Here is a 21,316-nt window from a genome sequence, read left to right on the forward strand (position 1 = left end):
AGATCAATGTGAACAGGACATCAAATTATCTGAAGTCATAAATGATTTAAGGATAATTATGTGCCAAAACCAGAAATTCAGAATCTCTTCTATGCTAATACCATTTTTCCCCCTAGCAAAATCAATGTTAAAGACTTCGGTCATCAGCTAAATCAAACAGATGTTATTTAAAATCAGATACCAAATAAGTATTCAATAATTTTTCCCTCAGTGTTCATTCTCAGTTTTTCTGGCTAAACAGGACTCTGTTACCTTGAAGTTATGTTCTGTTTTCTTTAGCAAGAATTATCACTCTAAAATTTCAGATCCTTTAAAAATAAATAATGGAGATGAATTAAAACATAATATGTTGCGTTTCCTCTTTGTCTGGTTGATTTACTGTGCTGTATCTCTTGGGCCTCTTCCTTACTGTCTTTCCTGACACAACAGAAACAAGAGAGACTCACAAATGTGCAAGTTGTTCATTTGTGGTCTAAATGTTCTTTAAAAAGGCTTTCCCAATCTAACTAAAGCTGCTAAAAGAAATCTGTGAGTGTTAAAACTCCAAAGAGTCATCTAGTGGTTGGAGTACGCACCTAGCTGCGAAACTTTAACCAAGTAAATATAGCTAAAATTTTCAAACTAGGGTGCCTAAAGCCAGGACCCATGTGTAAATGCATATTTAGGCACCCAATGGGGACAGATACTTCAGCACCTTTTAAAATCAGGTCACTTATTTAGGGGCTCAGTCCTGCCAGGTGTTGAGCAGTCTGGTCCTGCTCTAGTACAGAAGTTAAATATGTGCATTAGATGAGTGTCACAACAGTATATATGAAACAGGAATATTTCATTCAAATAATAGAATAAAATTCAAATTGCTAACACAGTGGAAAATTTGGTGATGTTCCTAAATCATTGAAATGAAAGATGAGGAAAAGTTCAAATAAGTCATGTAGTCCATCACCTGGCCGTAGTTGTATTGTCCCTCTAATGCATTTTATTGCCCGGTGTAATTTTAAATGTCAATGCAATAGGAATTCCACCAGGGGGACAATTCCACAGCTTAATAGATCAGGAAGTTTGATAAACAGCCTAAATGATCTATTTTTTAATGTCATCCCATTAACACTAATTACATCTGTTAGGATATAAATATTCAGGCCTGTCCGCAAAGGCCTATACTTCAAGAATGTATGTATATGTTTATCACTTAGCAAGTTATAGAGGTACAAAACAATAATCAAAATCAGTCTGCCTGTTTATAGGCCTTCTCTCACTATGATTGTCTAAGGCCTTGTTCTTAGGCTAAGGCCTTTGGCTAAACAGCAGGGGCAGCCATAAGCTGGGAAGCGAACAGTCACATCCTCACCAGTTACACTGAAATAAGGCAGTTTTGGGCTATTAAAAAGGTGATCTAATCTATCACCTCCAGAGAAAGGGAAGAGCCTAGAAGATGTAAAGAAAACTTAGTTTGATCACATCCTGTCTGGCAAGAACTCACTTATCAATAGCTGGGGTGTGAAATCCTCATTTCTTCGTTGTTCTATTATTGTAGTCCCCATTTCCCTATTGTTTGTCTGTATAATCTCTGTCTGGTTCTGTGATTGTTTCTGTCTGCTGTATCATTAATTTTGTTGGTGTAAACCAATTAAGGTGGTGGGATATAATTGGTTAGATAATCATGTTACAATATGTTAGGATTGGTTAGTTAAATTTCAGTAAAATGATTGGTTAAGGTATAGCTAAGCAGAACTCAAGTTTTACTACATAGTCTGCAGTCAATCAGGAAGTGTGGGGGGGCGGAATTGGAATAATGTTTTGCTAAGGTGGGGGGAACGGGAACAGGGACACAGGCAAGGCTCTGTGGCGTCAGAGCTGGGAAAGGGGACACTGAGGAAGGAAATTGGAATCATTACTTGCTGGAAGTTCACCCCAATAAACATTGAATTGTTTGCACCTTTGGACTTCGGGTATTGTTGCTCTCTGTTCATGCGAGAAGCACCAGGGAAGTGAGAGGGTGAAGGAATAAACCCTCTAACATCTTGGTGCCGTGACTCGGATGCATCGCTTCGGACAGGGGGGTGGAAATTGTTTCTTTTGTTTTTCAGACACTCTACAAGCAAGCTGCCACCAGCAGAAGACTAACCCAGAATACCATGGATATATGTGTTGTGGTGTTCGTCTGTGGTGTTTGTCTTGTTGCTAGCATTGTTGTGTTTCAGTGAACAGAAAAACCTCATGACGTGGGTGGGGGATGGCTTCGAAAGGCTAACCTGGGGGGGAGATGTGTATGGGAATGCAAAATGCTCAACTAGGAGGCCAGCACCTGTGTAATAGCTACTGTGGTACCTGGAATGGCAACTAAGGTGGTCTCCACAAGCCCTGTGGGAATAATGAGAAGGGGAGAAGCTCACTGTGAATCAGTGCAGAGGTGTGTGAAATGGTGTAAATCCAGAGAAGATATTTGGATGTGCCCCTCCTTGATGGCCAGGGAGGAGCATATCCAATGGCCTATGGCAAGGGCTGGACAATTGGGTGTACTGTGTATGAGGTGTTTTGCTGGGAATGTACATATTACTAGGGAGCACAATTACACCAGCCCATAACCAAACTACACACTGTTATCTGGACATTGGTGCACAAATGGATCTGTGAATTTTATTGCTGTGAATAATCAAACTAGGGCATACTGCCTGATTCCATATCAAGTGGTTAAGTTGGTTTGGACAATAACCCATTTCTCTGTGGACATTCAGTGGACTTATAATATGAACAAAAGCACGCAAAACCTGCAGGGGCAGCTTGTTGCAACTGCCAGCAACTGGACACATTAAGATCTTGGCCCTGTCGAAGGAGAAGAGGCAGAGTTTTGGTGGTGGCTCGGATGTTGGACCATACTGCAGTGGTCAGGACTCTCGGTGTTCCTGTGGATTATTTTAGCGGCTGCTGTATTGTTAAGTATACTTCTGTTACATTGCATATGAAGATAACCTATAAGTAATGTAGTAAGCACTCCCCCACCCACAGTGTACTAGACAACCCGGACCCAACCTTCTCGGGCCCACTGTAATGGGAAGTCTGGAACACTAATTGGAATAGGTGTGGTATGCCTGTATGAGAGAAGGTGCAGGGCACGGTATTATCCAAGGGGCAGTGGGACAAATGGAATATCGACACCTTCCACCTTGATGCCTGGCCCTATCAGGAAATGTGTTGCCATATGTCCTATGCTTTTCCACAGATATATGGGCAGGAGGATCCCAAAAGAAAAAGGGGAAAAAAAGGAGTGGAGTGTTTGGCTATAGATATTCAGGCCTGTCTGCAAAGATCTATACTTTAAGAATTTAGGTATATGTTTATCACTTAGCAAGTTATAGAGGTACAAAACAAGAATCAAAATCAGTCTGCCTGTTTATAGGCCTTCTCTCACTATGATCATCTAAGGCCCTGGTCTTAGGCTAAGGCTTTTGGCTAAACAGCAGGGGCAGCCATAAGCTGGGAAGCGAACGGTCACATCCTCACCAGTCATACTGAAATAAGGCAGTTTTGGGCTGTTAAAAAGGTGATCCAATCTATCACCTCCAGAGAAAGCGAAGAGCATAGAAGATGTAAAGAAAACTTAGTTTGATAGCATCCTGTCTGGCAAGAACTCACTTATCAATAGCTGGGGTGTGAAATCCTCATTTCTTCGTTGTTCTATTATTGTAGTCCCCATTTCCCTATTGTTTGTCTGTATAATCTCTGTCTGGTTCTGTGATTGTTTCTGTCTGCTGTATCATTAATTTTGTTGGGTGTAAACCAATTAAGGTGGTGGGATATAATTGGTTAGATAATCATGTTACAATATGTTAGTATTGGTTAGTTAAATTTCAGTAAAATGATTGGTTAAGGTATAGCTAAACAGAACTCAAGTTTTACGATATAGTCTGCAGTCAATCAGAAAGTAAGGGGGGAATTGGAATAATGTTTTGCTAAGGTGGGGGGAACGGGAATAGGGACACAGGCAAGGCTCTATGGTGTCAGAGCTGGGAAAGGGGACACTGAGGAAGGAAATTGGAATCATTGCTTGCTGGAAGTTCACCCCAATAAACATTGACTTGTTTGCACCTTCAGACTTCGGGTATTGTTGCTCTCTGTTCATGCGAGAAGGACCAGGGAAGTAAAAGGGTGAAGGAATAAGCCCTCTAAGAACATCCTCCAAACCACCCTAAATAATTCCTCTCTTTCCTTGATGTTTATACCCTTCAAATATATTGCAAATGCTACAACCTCAGATCAGACCTGTCTGATATGCAGGTGTCCAAGGGAAGACAGGACATGAGAACTCCAGACAACACAGTTCCCGCTTTAACGACAGGGTTGTACAAGACCTCAGTTTCTAAGCTGCTTTTGAGGCACTTAATTTCATCCCCTCCTAATGTATCAAAAGGCCAACTTTCTCTCCAGCTGCTTCCTCTTCCTTTGATGCGTCTCTTTGAATTCCCCCAGGTCTCTTTGATCCTTTTGGATAGCAGTAGCACATTACAAGAGCTGGTCAAATAGCATCTGTCAGATCAAAAATTCAACAAACTTGAGGACTTTTGTGGGGCAGGATGTTGTGATTCGTTCCCAGGGGTCGGCAACCTTCGGCATACAGCCCATCAGGGTAATCCATGAGACATTTTGTTTACGTTGACCGTCCATAGGCACGGCTCCCCGCAGCTCCCAGTGGCCGCGGGAAGGCTGCCAACCCCTGCACTAACCAGTCCTGTTAATTGCAAATGTTTCCCCTGTGTGTAAATAGTCACAAAATGTTTTGGATGAATAATTTTCAGATTATGGCTTATTCAGAACCTGTGTCTTTAGGTTATTTGCCATTGTGTGTGTTGCCAGAGGAGTTGTGGATGCTTAGCATTATTCCCTAGCACCCTTAGCTGGCACAAGAAAAGGCAGTGCAGTGCTCTGGAGAGAGTCGTGGCAATTCTGCCGTAGGGAGGGTTTCTGTAATGTGAGTACTTAGGGAGACAGGAGAGAGAAAAGGTATATGTCAGGGGATGAGGTGCTCTGGTGCTCCAGGTACACTTGGATAGTGAATGCAGAATATGTTGGAGATGCAGCATAGAAACGACTTCCATGTCTTTAACTTTTGTAGTTGTTTTCATATAATTGACACAAAATGTTATATAGATAGCATAGCAAATACTTCTCTCTCTCATGGTGACATAATGCTCTTCAGAAGCATTACATGGCATGATAGCGAGGGGACTATATTTGTACATTGTAAGTATTTTTTTCCAGAACTGAACTGAACTAGAAGACAGCCACAGTCTCGTTAAAAGGAAAATCTTGGTGCAACCTTAACCACAAAGTCCCTTTTTAATCCCAATATGTCTGTAAGTCTATAAGGTGCCACAGGACTCTTTGACGCTTGTAAAGTCCCTTTATGTTTCTCATAATTATTAAGAAATTTTTATAGTTGTAATGGAATATAGGAGTGATGAAATAATCAAATATATGGAATGGGATTTTATATATAAAATCACACAGAAAGGAAAGAGCACATGATGGTGTGATGAAGTGTATGGATTTTATCAAAAGGGATGGCCACATTACTCACCCAAGACAGCCAAGTAGGTCATCCCAAAAACTGCCTGTGATGAGGTATATCAGACCCTCTGAGGTCCCCTGCTGGAGGCCTCGAGGACCTGCCACACCCTGCCCCAGAAAAGGGCAGTGGAGAGGGTCCTCCAAGCTGCCTAGAGTGGCTGTGTGGGACACAGCCAATCATGGCACAGAAGGTCAGTATAAGAAGAGCTGCAGGGCCAGAGTAAGTTTCAGTTCTTTGCTGGAGCTATAGGAGTGTAGATGGCTGAGGGAGCTGCAGGACCTTGGCTAAGGTAGTGCTGCCAGAAGCCGGGGAGAGTGAGAAGTAGCCCTGAGCTGGTTGCAGGGACTCCATCAGGACAAGGCCCTGAGGTAAGGGTGATGATGGCACAGGGCAATGGGGAAGTGGCCCAGGGAATTAGAGCAGCAGCATGACTTAGATAAAGGGACACAGCAGACAGCTGCTATCTTGGGGAGGGAGAAGACTTTGTCACCAAGGAGAGAGCCCTGGGGCACTGCTCTATCCTGGACCAGGGACAACTTGAGGAAGACATTACACAGGACACTAGGAGAGACCCCTGTTGGACTTGTACACAGGAAGAGGCTTTGCTTTCATTACACAAACTGACTGTGTGTGACTTGACCAGAGGGTTGAGTCACCAAAGACACACCAGTGAGAGAGAGAAGGCATGTGCACTTGGGCAAGGGCGGGGGGGGGGGAAGCGGAGCACTGGCAAGAGGTGAGTTTGCCCTGTTACACTGCCAATAAAATATTTGTGCCACACTGCGTTATCATGTGTTCTGTATTTGTAGGGGGAAAATGTTAAAAATATTTTAGATTTTAAAATGTCAGGCCCAACTGTGTCATGTAGACACAGCACTGCTTTGGGAGGAGGTGTGGAGTTGCATCAACCAAGTACAGTAGTCGCTCTGGGAGGTACTGTTCCTGGAATAAGTGTAATACTTTCCAAAGTTCTGGGGGGCAGGTACCCAGCTGGTACAGAGAGAGTCGGAGCTGTCAGATCTTCAGACATTAATTACTATTGGTTGGATCCTTGGATGGTGTAAATTGGCATAGTTCCATTGACTTCAGTTGGGCTACTCCGACTTATCCCAGCTGAGGATCTGGCTTAATGAGTCACACATAGCAGGCTTAGGTTTTCAATCAGTTTAAACTCTCACCCCAACTCTGAATGACTGAGATTCTGTTCCTGTGCCTTACTGGGTAGCAGATTGCTAAAGTTTCAATTAGACAGGCATAATTACTACCAACTGCTTCAAGTTCTAATTCTTGTAAGCTCAAGGACTTATAGACATTTGTTTTGTCAAAAAGAGGGAGGCGAATAGGGAAGATTAATCACTGGTTTTCTATGATCAGCAACCAGCCTCATAGTTGTAAAGATATATTTATATATTGCACAGTAGTGCGTAAGGCAGTGAGATTGATGTATCATAGTATATGTGGATTTCAATATGTTATCCAAAACAGTCACATAAGAAACTTGTAAATAACCAGTTAAATGCACACTAGTTGAAAATACTATAGTATAAATTATTAATAATTGTATGTTCTGTACCAATTTGCAATCTAAGATCTGCAAGGGGTACTGTTATAAAGTGGAGTACAACAGGAGTCACTGTTAAGAGCCATGCATTTGAATATTTGTGGTAGTGATCACGAGACAGGTCTAAAGTCAGCATTGACAAAATATAAATTTGACAGCAACCCTGGAGGGGTACGCATATACACATACATACTTGAGATCATTACATGAAATACATGGCTAGACATTACTTAAAGCCTTCCCAGATATAGAATGGTATATATTTCTTTTTCACTTATCTGCAGTAATATGTGCTAATTTTGTGGTGAACCCAGTTTGGGTATACGTTAGTGAAATGAAAATGAGCCTTAATCCTACTCAGGGCTAAAGTCGTGTTAAAATTCCACATTATGGTAAGGAACCCTTTTTGTACCCAAAGAGAAATCCAGCTAGAAGGCAAACACATTTTTTGCACCAAAGAGCATCCTTCTGAAAGCAACACAATTAAACGATTAGAGTTTTATACTGCATTTTAGGCAAATACAGAACTAGAATTTTCTTGTTGGTACAGCTGGTAATGTGGTGGATGGGAGTGAAAGGCAATCTGTGCTCCATTTGCCCATAGAGAACTTTCAAAGTCTGGGGAAAATGTATTTCTTTCCTTTCCATTAGCAGGAAAGGAAGGATGCTCTTGTGATTAAGGTATGGCATAGGAATGGGAGATGGGACACTTGGTTTTACTTGCAGCTCTGCTATAGAAGTCGCTATGTGGCCATAGCCAAATAATTTAGGGCCTGATATTGAGACATGCTGAGCACCCACAGCTATCATTTACTTGCGGTTAGGAGTGCTCAGGATTTCTGCAAAAGGATGCCATTAACCACTGGTGCTTCAGTATCTCCTCTTTAATATTGGGCTAATGATATGACCTCACAACAGCCCTGTGAGAACTGTTAATGTTTGCAAATCAGCTGAGCTCCTTAGATGGGAGGCATAAGAAAAGTATAAATTACTTGACGTTGTTAGATTTTCTACTTATTAGAGCTGAGAATGTTTAATGAAATTAAAATAAAACCAGTGAAATCCAGTGAGTCTAACTCTCAATGTTATAATCATCTTGGCAGATAGGATACCATGTGCAAATTTTTTGAATCATTGCAGCAATTTACAGATGAGCATTATATAACACAAAATCCCTCTGCTGAGTGTACAATAAAAGAGGCAAATCTGTGGGCAGACAATGCTGTACAATCACTGCTGTGTTTTATGTATTCAGCAGATACAATATTATTCATCTTAGATGTAGTTAAGAAATCAGACCTATGCTGCAAATCCCACGCTTCTTGCCCAAAGGAAAAGCTGTCGTCTTTATGGAGACAGACCAGACTGGCTTCAGAAAGTGGCAGAAAGAGATTTGTGACATAGTCACTTCTGAGGCATACAAAGGATTATAAATCAATTCATTGTTACTTGAGATGGGTTGGGTAGCATGAACTATCCAACCCCTCAGCAGCAACTAGTTGATATGAGTGGGTGATAGAACATGGGTGGCTAAGCAGAGGTGCCAAAGATATTCTTTTTCCTGGAAATAATGAAAAATGCCTCTTGATTTAGCAGAGCATCTTCCTTGTGGAGATCTATTCAGTGTGAAGATTTGACAATGGAGTTACTGTCATGGATTAATGTAGTCCAATATACTTTACTTTTGAATCTTGGAGATATTATTTGCCAAGCTAGCTATTGTCGCTTTTAACTGATCATCTGGGATCTCTGAGATAGTAAAATCTGTGGCTTTGTCTGTTATCACTATTGAAGACAAATATAAAATTCAAATTTAAATGGATCTTTTCTTATAGCTGAAGTACCAATGTCTTTGCCTTGAAAGAACAAGTCTTAAAGGACTTGTTCGTGTGCGTTTTGCTTGCCATAAATTCACAGCACAATAGGTACTGCTGCTATTGTGTCATGAATGAAGTCTATGTTAACTAGATCCTGATACTGGAAGGTTTTATTTCTCTTCCATTTGCAAACTAGTGATTTCAGTAACATCTCCTTTGGATTTATCTTAATTTGGGCATAAATGTCATGCTGATTGTTTTGACCTTACTCACCCTATAATTGGGTCAATCTTAAACACCCAGCTCTGCTTACACCCCATAATCTTTGTCCATTGCCTTTGCTTTTCCTGATCTGTATATCTTGACCAGAGACTGCAAATATACTGTATTATGTGGTGCTGTGAGCAAATATCTCCTAGAGATTTGAACATGACCACCAAAGTCTCTCTCTCTTGTGATCTGATCTGAGCTAGTACTTCAAATTCGCTATGTCGGACTGGTGTTCCATTTACTGTGAATTCAACAAGTACATGAACTTTGTGGTTGTGCACTGAGCTGCCTTACCACTAGACATTGTTTCTTTGTGACGGAGCCATTTAGAAGAGAGGATCTGTTTTTTCGTTTGGAGTGTGCTTTTCTTTACCCAAAATACAAGTACAGGGTTGCCCATTTTTAGTGTCAAAGAGATGCTGAAAGGCTGGGAAGCAAGGGTGGTTGCGTGCCCTGTACCAAAGACTAATACAACCTGCCTGTCAAAACATGCCAAGCTCTTGAGCTGATCCCACTAAAATCAGTGTTTAAATTTCCATTGGCTAAGGCGGGAAGACAATTGGGTCTGTGTAGGAAAGAGTTACTTTCAAACCAAGTGCACAAGAGGGTTTAGCTATTGAGCATTTTATGGTCTTTGTGAGATCAAACAAAGCCATGATATTTGGCAGGAATGAGCATGTCTAAACTGATACCTTTTTTTCCCCCTCCTTTCCCAGCTTTCCCACTCCTTTGACACTTGGGGGAAAAGGCAGCATTGACACGTTTCTTTTTCTTTTTTTTCCAGATACAGAAGAGTAAAAAAAAATATATTAAAAAAGAGACTGCAAATTTTTCATCATTTTAGCTGAGCTTCTTCATTCCTCTCCTCCTCCTCCTTCCGCAAAGACCAGTTTCTGGGGAAGGCGTTACACAGCTTTCAAAACAATCCTCCTCCCACTGGCTACTTCACAGTTAATGACTCTGGGGTTTGGGTGTGTGTGTTCACTTTTTTCCCAGTGTGTGTGTAGTTTCTTTTTTAAAATTCTCTGGGGTTTTTTGTTAACAAAATTCCACTTTCTGGACAGGCAAAGCAAATAAATGAGGATTCTCCTCAGAAGCCATTGCTTCCCTAGGCTAAAGCCCTAGCTTGTGAAAGACACGCTAGGGTGGTGAAACAGAAAATTGGAATGTGTGGAAAGGGGCTTCAAATTACTCTGCTTTTGTACTATTGTTTCCATCTGCTAGGCAGAGAATTTGATACCAGTTTTAGCATCAATTCACAGGATTTTGTTCATGAAGGTGGTGAACTGTTAAATTCATAAACTTCTCACTAGGACTTAGTACTGTTACACAGCTTTTCCAGCACTCTATGATGATGGATTTTTTTATTTATCCTGTGGGCAAATTCATTTAATCTTCAATTTATTTTGTGTACTTTCCTTATTTTGTTTTAGTAGTGACTCACAAATAGGGTGTTTGCTCAGGGCTGTTGCCCACTAAAACTCTGAGGAATGTACTCTTTGTTTTGTCTTCCATAACTAGTCATTACAATTAATGATCTGTTTCTCACATCTGTTTCTTAGATACCTGTAACCACTGTTTACATGACCTAGAAGTACTGAGAGAAGGCAGGCATTAGGAAGTCAGATGGATCAATTCCTCCTTTCATCTTAGTGTGACATTTCTTTAATCAATGATTGAATGGATGGGTCAAAGGAAAAGAAAAATATAGTTGGAAAAGGATACACCACTGGAGTGAAGTAGGCCCATAAACTTTAAAGGTGACATGTTCAAAACTAACTCAGGCCCTGATTCAGGAAAGTGTTGCTGTTCATGAAAGCATTAAACATGTGCTTAAATGCTGTCCTGGATTAGGGCCCCAAGATGGATCCAGTTCAATATAACTTGATTTCACCTGTCCATGTGAAATTCAACATACAAACACACACACATAGAGTTGTTTTTTCATTGTTTTAGTCAGTGTATAGTTTTGCCCTGTTCACATGCATATTTTACTATGAGTTAAACTCCTTTCATGCTACTTTAGAGAATGTGGAAAACACTGGTCTCAGGAGGAAAATAAACCCATCTGTATTCCATTTCCATGTTCAAAGCACAAAACTTTGTTCTACCACCAGCCTATATTAGATAAAAGACCCACAGCTCCTGTTCAAAATGCATATGAACAGGGATGAGCATGTTTAAGATGGCAGTAGGAAATATTGCCATACCTGTATTGGCCTCACCTGCCGCTAGCAGCAGTGGGGCTAATCCATGTTCAGATTTTGAACATGAACACCCCATAGCTCAGGAATGTTTGTATCCAGGATTTTGGTTCAACCCACTCCGCAAAATTCAGATTCCCATCTGAGTTTTTACTTCAAACACCAACCTTTGAGTTTGTTCAGATATAGGGATTTAGTTGGGGTCCATCTCGTGCTTAGTAAAATATTTTCCCTTGGGAGAAATATAAAAGTAACTGCTGTTAGCATACAGTATATTGTAAATTCTCCAGCTGTCTTCTCTATATTGGTTCCTTTAAAGAAAGTAAAGGAACACACAATATTCTAATTCCTTAGAACTGCTTCTGTAACTGCTCCACACCCAGAACCCCCATCAGCTTCAATGGAAGTTCCACACACATAGGACCTGTAGAATTTGGCCTGTAGGCCCAGATACACAAAGGTACTAAAGCTCCTAACTTTCATTAAAATCAATGGACGTTAGCAGCCTAAATACCTTTTGTGGATCGGTGTCTTGGTCTTTCCTGGGACATTGACAAGATATAAATAATACTGCATTGCTGACCCAGTCCTTACTCCCACTGGGGTTTAACTTGAATACGGTCTGAGCCAGCACATATTTTAAAAAAAAATTATCCCTACCTAGTTTACAGTGACTAGAAATTCTTTAGACTATTAAAACTGAAATAATTTTAAAAATAAAATTGATCTTCAGCTCTTTGTATTTTTGACAACACACTCTGTTTGGACAGTGAAACAAAACTACGGTCAGTCATTTCTTGGTTCTCACGCAAGAGCACTTTAGCGCAACTTCAGGCTGGAGGTTTAATGGTGAGAGTGACAAACTACCCAGGGAAGTGATGGATTCTCCATTTCTTGAGATGAAAACTGGATGCCTTTCTGAAAGAGATGCTTTAGTCATATACCAGTTATTGGGCTCAATGTACAGATAACTGGGTGAAACCGAATGGCCTGTGATAAACAGGAGGTCAGAACAGATGTTCTAATGGTCCCTTCTGGCCTTATAATTCTACTAATATAGAGCAGCAGTATGTTAACATTTAAAAATATTTTTGACATTTTAAAAAAGTCATTAAATCACTTCTAGGTGACTCCAGGGCCTTTTTTAAAAAACAACAAAAAACCCTGAAGTGTAGATGTTGAAAGACTGCAAAGAGTGCTGTAGATGGAAGAATCTACCCCTGTGGTTCTCTTTGCAGGTTCAGGTCCTAACCTACTACAGGAACTCCTCACTTAAAGTCGTCGTCCCAGTTAACGTTGTTACGTTGCTGATCAATTAGGGAACATGCTCATTTGAAGTTGTGCAATGCTCCCTTCTAACATCTTTTGGCAGCTGCCAGCTTTGTCCACTGCTTGCAGGAAGAGCAACCCGTTGCAGCTAGCTGGTGGGTGGCTGGAACCAGGGTGGACCGGCAGCTCCCCGCTCCCCTAAGTTCCCTGTGCAGCAGCTGCTCAGCAGGCTACCAATTGCCAGCAGTTCAGTTGTCCCTCCCACCACTGCTGTCTGCTGCTCCTGCCCTCTGCCTTCGAGCTGCTGCCCAAGACTCCTGCTTGCTGGGGGCGGGGGAGAAGAGGGGGGCTAATGTCAGGGTGTCCCCCTCCCCGCTGCTCCTGCATCCCACTTTCCCCATCTTCTATAGAGCAGGGGGGGGACAGACAGAGGGAGCTGCAGTCAGATCTCGGCTTGCTGATCTAATTAACAAGGCAGTGTACTTCTGACCCCATTCTTCATACTTAAAGGGGAAATGTGTATCTCTGACTCTCAAACACACATACACACAGGGTGTGTCTCTGTCTGCCCTCCCTCCTTTCCTGCTGCCTTGTAGAGTGAGAGTTAACCCTTGAGTTAATTGGGCTCAGCCAATTGCTAGTTCATCATTTAGCATTAAGGCATTCCCTGGGAAATATCCCACCCTCTGACTCCTCCACCTCAACCAAGCTTCACAATCATCATCACTGTGTACCAGTATTAAATTGTTTGTTTAAAACTTATAGCTAGTGTGTGTGTGTATATATATGCATAGGTATGTGTATAAGTGTGTGTGTGTATATATATATAAAAATAGTCTTTTGTCTGGTGAAAAAAATTTCCCTGGAACCTAACCCCCTCATTTGCATGACTTCTTATGGGGAAATTGGATTCGCTTGACATTGTTTCGCTTAAAGTCGCATTTTTCAGGAACATAACGACAACGTTAAGTGAGGCGTTCCTGTACACTTGATGGTATCTCTCAAATTAACCATCTCCCTGAAGTGCTTAATAGTGTTGTACTAGCACTTTGAGAACCAAGAAATGATGTCTCTAAACATCTCCCAGGGGAACTAGAGAGCCGTTACGGTGTGCTTATATAACAAATTTGCAGAACTGTCTCCTATTCTGTTTCACAAAAGTTGTCTGTGAGTGCATGAAACTGAATGAATGGCTCTTTACACAATTCAGTTCAATTAAATACATGTCCTCAGTGGGTAAAACATGATGATAAATATCTGTTCTTAATTCGTTATCTTCCATTCAGCTTCTCCCTTTGTGTGAGGGAAACAAAGCTGTAGATGCCTTATTTCTGCTTGTCTGTTAAAAGAGACAAAGACGAAGCTACAAATATTGAAAATACGAGGCCCGTGCTGCAGGCGTGAGTCACATCTGTGGGAGTCACATGCATGTAAGCACAACCATGGGGGATGGATGGGGAGGTTACGGCTTGAGACCTGGATTTGGAAGTCAACCTGTGCACTAAAATGACCCACTTCAACCTTTCAGATGAGAGTGCTGGTCAGATCTCTCACAGAGTACCACCTTGCTGGATGACCAGACCAAAAACTGTCTCTGAAGCTGTGAAAGCAAATCTAGGCAGCTTACATCCGATAAGTAGGGAGAGATTTCCTTGGGGGCCCCTGCTAGCTTGTCCATATGTAGACTTTTCGAAGGGACTGGGTCTTCAGCAAACCGGCATAACCCCGTCCACATAATTGCGTGCGCTTCTGCCTACCAAAGGCCCGAGCTGCCCCTTGAGGAACGTCAGCAGATTTTATTTTCAAGTCACAATTTACTTACTTTTTTTTTTTTTAAAGTGTAAATGTTCCCAATTCTGTTCTCAAGCCATGATTTAGTTGATGAGGAAACTGGACCTGTCTCTGACAATGTGCACAGATAATTCGGAGTAGGCAGGGTCAGCTGTCAAAACAAACAATTTTGGTGCAGCATTTAAAAGCACATGGTCGAATGCTTATATCCACTACTTGACCAGCTTTAAACATGAACTGCTTTAAACATGATCTGCTTTTCATTAAGGACGTGAGCTCCGGTTTTTCTGCTTTTTCCTTATAAATAATGCCTTTTGGTGTTAATGACGTTATCCACAGTCGCAAGAGAAACCGAGATGCCTGGCTCCGGGGCTTGGTGCGTAAAACCTCTTGCAATTTCAGATTTTAAAATATTTTAGACTAGTCACAATTTCAACACTGTCTCTTTAAATAAAGAGGCATCAGTTTACGTTTACGTTTAGGTGCTAGTGCTGTTCTGTCCTGTAGCAGGGGAAACCCAAGACATGATTTTTAATTGTTCTGTTTTCAATACCCATTGATTTGTAGCTGGGAGTGAATTTTCAAAGGGGTCTCAGTGCAGCCTCTTCTGTGCTTGTGAGGAAAAAAACTGACATGCAATTTTTGAAAAAGGCCACCTGAACATACAAACACTAGAATTTACACATGCAAAGCTTGTTTGTGCTCAGCTTGTGTGCAAATGAGGTTTGGAATGGGTAGGTTTTATTATTTGTGCGTACAGTTGATCATGGTCAAATTCTGTATGAAGAAAGTTGCATGAAAATCATTTGCAAAGACTTTAAATTTTAGCTCATTGATAGAAACTGAATGAGAAAGTTCCTTCCCGGCTAAGGGCCATAGCCTCAACTGGGGAAAATCAGTGCATCTTCATGGAGTTTCCCTAAATATCTAATTATTTGGCCCTGTTCTCATCACACTTGCATGAGTTTCATACTGGTGTAACTCCTACGACTTCAGTGGTGTTTCTCCTGATTATCACCAATGTCTGAACAACAGGAGTGTCAGGTCCATTTATTTATTTTATTTTTATCCACCACTTCATCATCAAATAAGCAAACACAAAACAATAGCCCTCTATTTTCCATCTGCATACCCAATACCAGTCTTCAGCTGTGCATGTGAGATTTTTGAATAATGAAGCGTGGGAGAGGGGGCCCAAATGAGAGAACTTGATAGGAAAAGCATACTTTACTTTCAGACTTCTAAGGCTCCAATCCTGCTCCCAGTGAAGTCAGTGATACTTTGTCCATTTATTTCAATTAATATTCCCCACCATGGGCTCAGATCAAGTGCAGTGTCAATTTAATATCTGAAACATCTTCTCTCAGGGGATGATTATGCTGCTCTCGCAGGTAGGGAGGTGTGGTGATTAGGTCTTTTCCATCTCTGATCACTGTGGTCCAAGCTATAAGCAAATCATTTGATCACGTTATTTGCCATTAAAACAGCAAAGCAGGCACTTTTGTTTCTGGTTTCTCAGATTTTTTACTCCTCCTTCCCTGCATGTTGTTTTTTTCTTTTTCTCACAGCAAATATAGTGTGAGATTTCTCACTGGCAACAAAGCAGAACTGTGACACTTCATCCTCTGTCTCACATACAAGTACACAAACACATGACAGTACACACGTACAGGCTCCACAATACACTGTTGGCACTTTGTATTCCTTTTATTTCATTAGCGTGCGTATATAAGGCCTGTTGTGTACTCATCTTTGCCCGGTTCTAGAAGCCATCCTGTGGTAGGAGGATGTGTATATATAATCTCGTCATCTTTGCTGGGTGATTGTAGGAGTGCATATATAAAACAATCAATTATGGCCATAGGTGTTGGGCAGTGATAAATCCTAGTGGCAGAGTGACCATTTTCCTTTTCTTCTGGCTTGGATGATATTTTTATACAATTTTATATACACTTTTTTTAAATATTTGCTATTTTTATTTGTAGGGTTCTGATTGGGTTTTACCAGAACTTCTGGTTGTCTGCAGGCCCAGATTCTCTCATTAAGATTTCTCGCTCTTCCCTTTTCCCCCTCCGTAGACAAAAGCCATTGCATTTGCAACATCAGCTTCGAGCAAAAAAAAAAATAAAACAACACATTGGGCCCAAACATGTCATCGGTTGCACTGAAACTGATGGAAGTTGCACACAAGCTCTGTTCAGTTCCACTAGCATCCCCATTGGGAACTGGCATTAAAGTGTAAATGAGAACATATATACAGCATGCTAAATGCCGGGTGATTCAATCTGAAGCCCCCATATATAATGGTAGTGGTGCCCTCCTTCAGTGTGGTGGGCATTGCTTTCTCCACAATGGATTTAAATAATAAGGAAAAAATCAGTCTTTCTTTCTATGATGCTACTTGTGAAGAAGCTTAGATCAGTAGGAAGTTACAGCAGACGCACAAAGTAGTACACTGACTACCTTCTGCAGGAAGGAAGTCTGTAAGTTACCAGTTTACATGTAAGACTATATTTCATTGCTCTCACATTACATTTGTAGCAATGGGTCCTGATGAATCTAGAGAACGTTCAACCTGTTTTTTTTGGGGGGGGGAATGTGGAAATTAACCAAAATGCAAGGATTCATTTCATAATCTTTTCTCAGCTGACGTTGTGCAGGGAGTCCTATATATAAAGCTGAACATACACTTTAGACTATCTTTATATTAGCAGAAATTATAATGGAGATGTCTTGTTGAACGGAAGTAATATAAGTAGTATACACCTGTAATCCAGAGCCTTTTTCAGGCAGGCAGGAGTCAGGTTGCTATATGTGTTTTGCATCAAGCAATTAGAAAACAAATCAAAATCCATTTTAAAGCAACAGTTAAACACAAGTTTGTTGGAGAAAACCCTCTTTGCTTTGTTCAGACTTTACAATAAATATTGTTTTAAATTCTTCTCAGCAGAGTTGAGAACACTTACCATTACATGGGCACAATTCCTTTCAGTTTTGCATTTTTTGTTAAGCTCCCTATTTGAAAGAAGAGGCTTGTAGTCTCTAAATGTATAAAACACTTTTCCAGCATTCCAGTTTTTCTGTAAATGAGTACATGTATGTCCATCCTATTACCAAATAAAGTCAATGAGGTCTCCACTTCATTTGAATTTGAATGGGGGAAGGGTTGGTTTGTTCAGTCACTTTTTATATCTGCCGCACACATGGAGCTCTGCACTGTCTCTTTGCAGAATAACAAAACTCAACACTGGTGTTATACTTTTCATGTTGAAAGCACTATCTGGACATTAATTACTCATCAGAACCCCTATGAAAAAGATGGGTAGGTGGTACAGGCCCCATTTTACAGCTAGGGAAACAGACAGAATGTAGAGGTAATTTGCCCAAGGCCGCATACGTGAGTTGGTGTTGGATTTGGGATTAGAATTTAGGACTTCTTGACAGCTAAACCCATCCCATTCCACCAGGCAACACTGTCAGAAGTGTGTGTGTGTGTGGGGGGGGGTGTCTTTCTCTGCATTTAAACAATATTTTGTGTCTAAAGGTCAGAACTATATATTTGTATGTGCATGTATTTAGTGTGAGTTTATCTATTTTATATATACTATGTGAGAGATGGGCCTGAACTCTGGATTATTACACATTTTTGGGACATTTGGATCATATTCTAGAGCCAGATTTTTATGACGGGGCTTAAACCAAAAAGCAGGCTTAGGGGAAATCCAGATTTAGATCCCAGGTTTCCAAACACACCTACCTGCCAGTTTGTCTCTACTCATGTCTGTCTTCCAATAACAAAACCTTTTGTTTCAAATAACAATTCTGTTCACTGAGTGACATCCAAATGCCGTCTTCATCCTCGATTATATGTAGGGTTGCCAGGTGTCCTGTTTTTTACCGGAATGCCTGGTCAAAAAGGGACCCTGGTGGCTCCAGTCAGCACTGCTGGTTGGGGTCGCTAAAAGGCAAGTCAGCAGCGCAGCGGGGCTAAGGCAGGCTCCCTGCCTGCTCTGGCTCCTAGGTGCAGGGGCGGCCACGTGGAGTTTGCGCGCTGTCCCCACCCTCCCTCCTAAACCCCTCCTGAACCCCTCATTTCTGGCACCACCCCAGAGCACGCACTCTGAGCCGAGCTCTCACTGCATCCCAACCCCTTGCCCCAACCCAGTGAAAGTGAGTGAGGGTGGGGAGCATAAGTGACAGAAGGAGGGGGGATGGAGTGAGTGGGGGTGGGGACTTGGAGAAGGAGCAAGCAGGGCAGCGGGTGGGGCAAGTATGTTCGGTTTTGTGCGATTAGAAAGTTGACAACCTTAGTTACACACGCCTTATGTTTAAATGGGAATGTAAATGAATAGATTTCACAGTAATTCACTCCCCTCTCAGCAAGCAGATAAATCCCTTGTTCATGAGGTTTATTGAAGATTAAGGGGAAACTTTTGTGAGATCCCCTTGTTACAATGTTAGACCACATCATAGCATTACATATGCACATTTTGTTTATTTAAGTTTGAACACATAAAACACCTATTCCAAGGGTTTAATCTGTTTTGACAGATTATTTAAATTACAGTCTCTAAAGAAACAGCACAGCAGAACCCACCAAAATGTCACACCCCCACATAATGACCGGCTACTCTCAAAAGCCTGCTTAAAGAAAGAATTTTGAAATATATCTTGAAAGTCTTCAAAATCAGGCTCTTTCAGACCAATGGGGTATGAATGCCAAAGTCAAGGGGCTCTCACAGAGAAAGCACTGCGAGTAGTTCACTGTCTACGAAAGCAATCAAGCTCAGCTGTGTCCGTTGACCACAGTTGCCTCAATGCTGTACTGGGAAAGAAGCAATCGCTCAGACAGGCAGGCCCCGAGCCGTTTAAAGCTTTTTAGCTTAAAACCAACCCTTTTCACTCCACCTGGAAATCCAGTGCCAATCTCCACGCACTGGACTCCTCTGTTCATATCGTGCTTACACATCCATAAACTCCAGCTATGAATACAACTACATTTACTCACCGTGGGCCAGGTTCTGATACCCTTACTGCTGTTAAATGTTATCCACATGTAGTCACCAGGACTATTTGTGACACGAGTAAGGGGCAGAGGCTTGCTCTGAGAATGTGGCTACCTTTTTTTTTCTTTCTTTTAGTCCCCTTTCTAAAGATCTTGTCAGCCTTTCTCTTTTTAATACAATGAGACTTGTGATCATCAGTGCTGGAGAGAGACTTCCGCCATTTCTCCTTAATGGAGGATATACGGTTCATGACTGTCCACTAAGAGGTTGTGGGGCTTTTCTTTTCTTATTTTTAATAAGGTCAACATGTCTCTCAAGCACATGGTCATTTTTATTGATTTTCATGAGGGCACAATAGGTATCAATTGATCTTGTTAAATTCTGGTTGTCTGTTGCTTTTATCAGACTCTCAGCACTTTGCCTAAACTCCTTCAGGTAGAGAGGAAGCCAGCCCACAAGTTTCAGTACCTATTGTCGTCCAGGCCTTTGGCTGACCCATTATAGAGGCCAGCTGTGAAGTTCAGATCCAAATACAAAGTTTCCGGGTGTTTTGGGGGCTGATCTCCACTTGCAATATTTTAGATTCCCTTCTTTGGAATAAATGTATAATGGAATGACTATTCAAAAACAGGTCAAAAATACAGAGGAGGATGCCATCAACAAAAATCATTTATCTCCCCTCCCTCCCCCCCCCCATGTCCTGCCAAAAAAGTTGAACAGAAGCACGTGAAGAGGTGTTCGCTGTTGGCTCCTCTAAGATCAAAAGAGCCAAAGAAGGCTGCTCAAACAAAGGAAAGTAGCCTGGTTTTGTAAGGAAGTTAGCTCCCCCCACATTACTAAAGCTGCCAAGGACCAGCTGAGAAGACATGACAGAAAGAAGCTGACAGTATCGAGTGGAGGTGGTAGTATAAAAAGCATTTGCGCAAAGGCAGGCCTGCAGCTCGCTCATCGCTTCTGTGACAATTCTTTCTTTTTAAAGGTTCAAAGCGACATTCAAATGAGGCACCAGGCACAGGTTCCATGACAAGCCGCCTTACGTTGCCAGGTCAGTAGGTACCTCCATGCCCAAATGTGTTTGTATCATGCATAGCCACACAAATAGGTAATCAGGAGGGTTTTTGTCTTTTCAAATGGTAATTCCTCCAAGAATTAACTGTGACCCTAGTGGGTAGGACTTAACTCAAAAATTCACTTCTGTCCTGAGATTTCGATTGAATGGACCATGTGTGAACTTAAAAAAATAGTTTGTTTTGTGGATTGCTTTGCACAAATTATTTTAGTCAGCTGAATGTGGTAAGAAAAACGGGCTTCGTTCTTGTCACCCACATAGAGGAGTAGAAGAGAAGTCATACATTTGTTCGGTGAATCACAGGGCAGCTGTTTTTCAGTTCTCTCTCCCCCCAAGTCCCTGCTGTCTTTGATATGTTCAAGATACCATCTTCCACAGGCCCTTTATCTCTGTGTCTCACAATTTCACACAGAAGGAAGGAGGGCAATAAGGGAAAACAATATGAAATGGTGACTCAGAATGACTCAGCATGGTGGGGTAGTAAGCACATACACCTTTGGACGACATTGGATGAGTGCACAGGTAAATTCATATTGAATCACCTGGAGCATGGCTCCAAAAAAAAAAAAAAAAAAAAAGAGAGGCCAAGGAAAGCCGTTCACGTCTGATTTGGAAAGGCATTGAAGAATTAGTGATGACGTTCATTTTTTGAGGCCTACCTGGGGTGGAAATGGAGGTATTCAAGATGCAATACAGCTCTGCATATGGACATCAATATGCAATAGTACATCACTGTGTGACTGACATCTTCATGCTGGCCGTG

General features: G+C 41.5%; 1 protein-coding gene across 7 annotated transcripts in view; it reads left to right on the top strand.

Annotated features, from left to right (window-relative positions):
* PDE1C (phosphodiesterase 1C) overlaps positions 1 to 21,316 on the top strand; it is a 518,371-nt gene that overhangs the window by 479,523 nt on the left and 17,532 nt on the right. For 4 of the 7 annotated variants that reach the window (XM_075125631.1, XM_075125634.1, XM_048839022.2 and 1 more), the window contains one exon: positions 20,464 to 20,529. The exons of 1 other annotated variant lie outside the window; for it this stretch is intronic. In XM_075125631.1, coding sequence (XP_074981732.1) covers positions 20,464 to 20,529 — 66 coding nt within the window. Of the gene's footprint in view, positions 1 to 2,087; positions 4,092 to 9,998; positions 17,617 to 20,463; positions 20,530 to 21,316 lie in introns of those variants that run through there. 2 more of the 7 variants (XM_075125635.1, XM_075125633.1) reach the window with 2 other exon arrangements.

The sequence above is a fragment of the Caretta caretta genome, chromosome 2 (genome assembly GCF_965140235.1).
Source record: "Caretta caretta isolate rCarCar2 chromosome 2, rCarCar1.hap1, whole genome shotgun sequence".
NCBI classification, from domain to species: Eukaryota; Metazoa; Chordata; order Testudines; family Cheloniidae; genus Caretta; species Caretta caretta.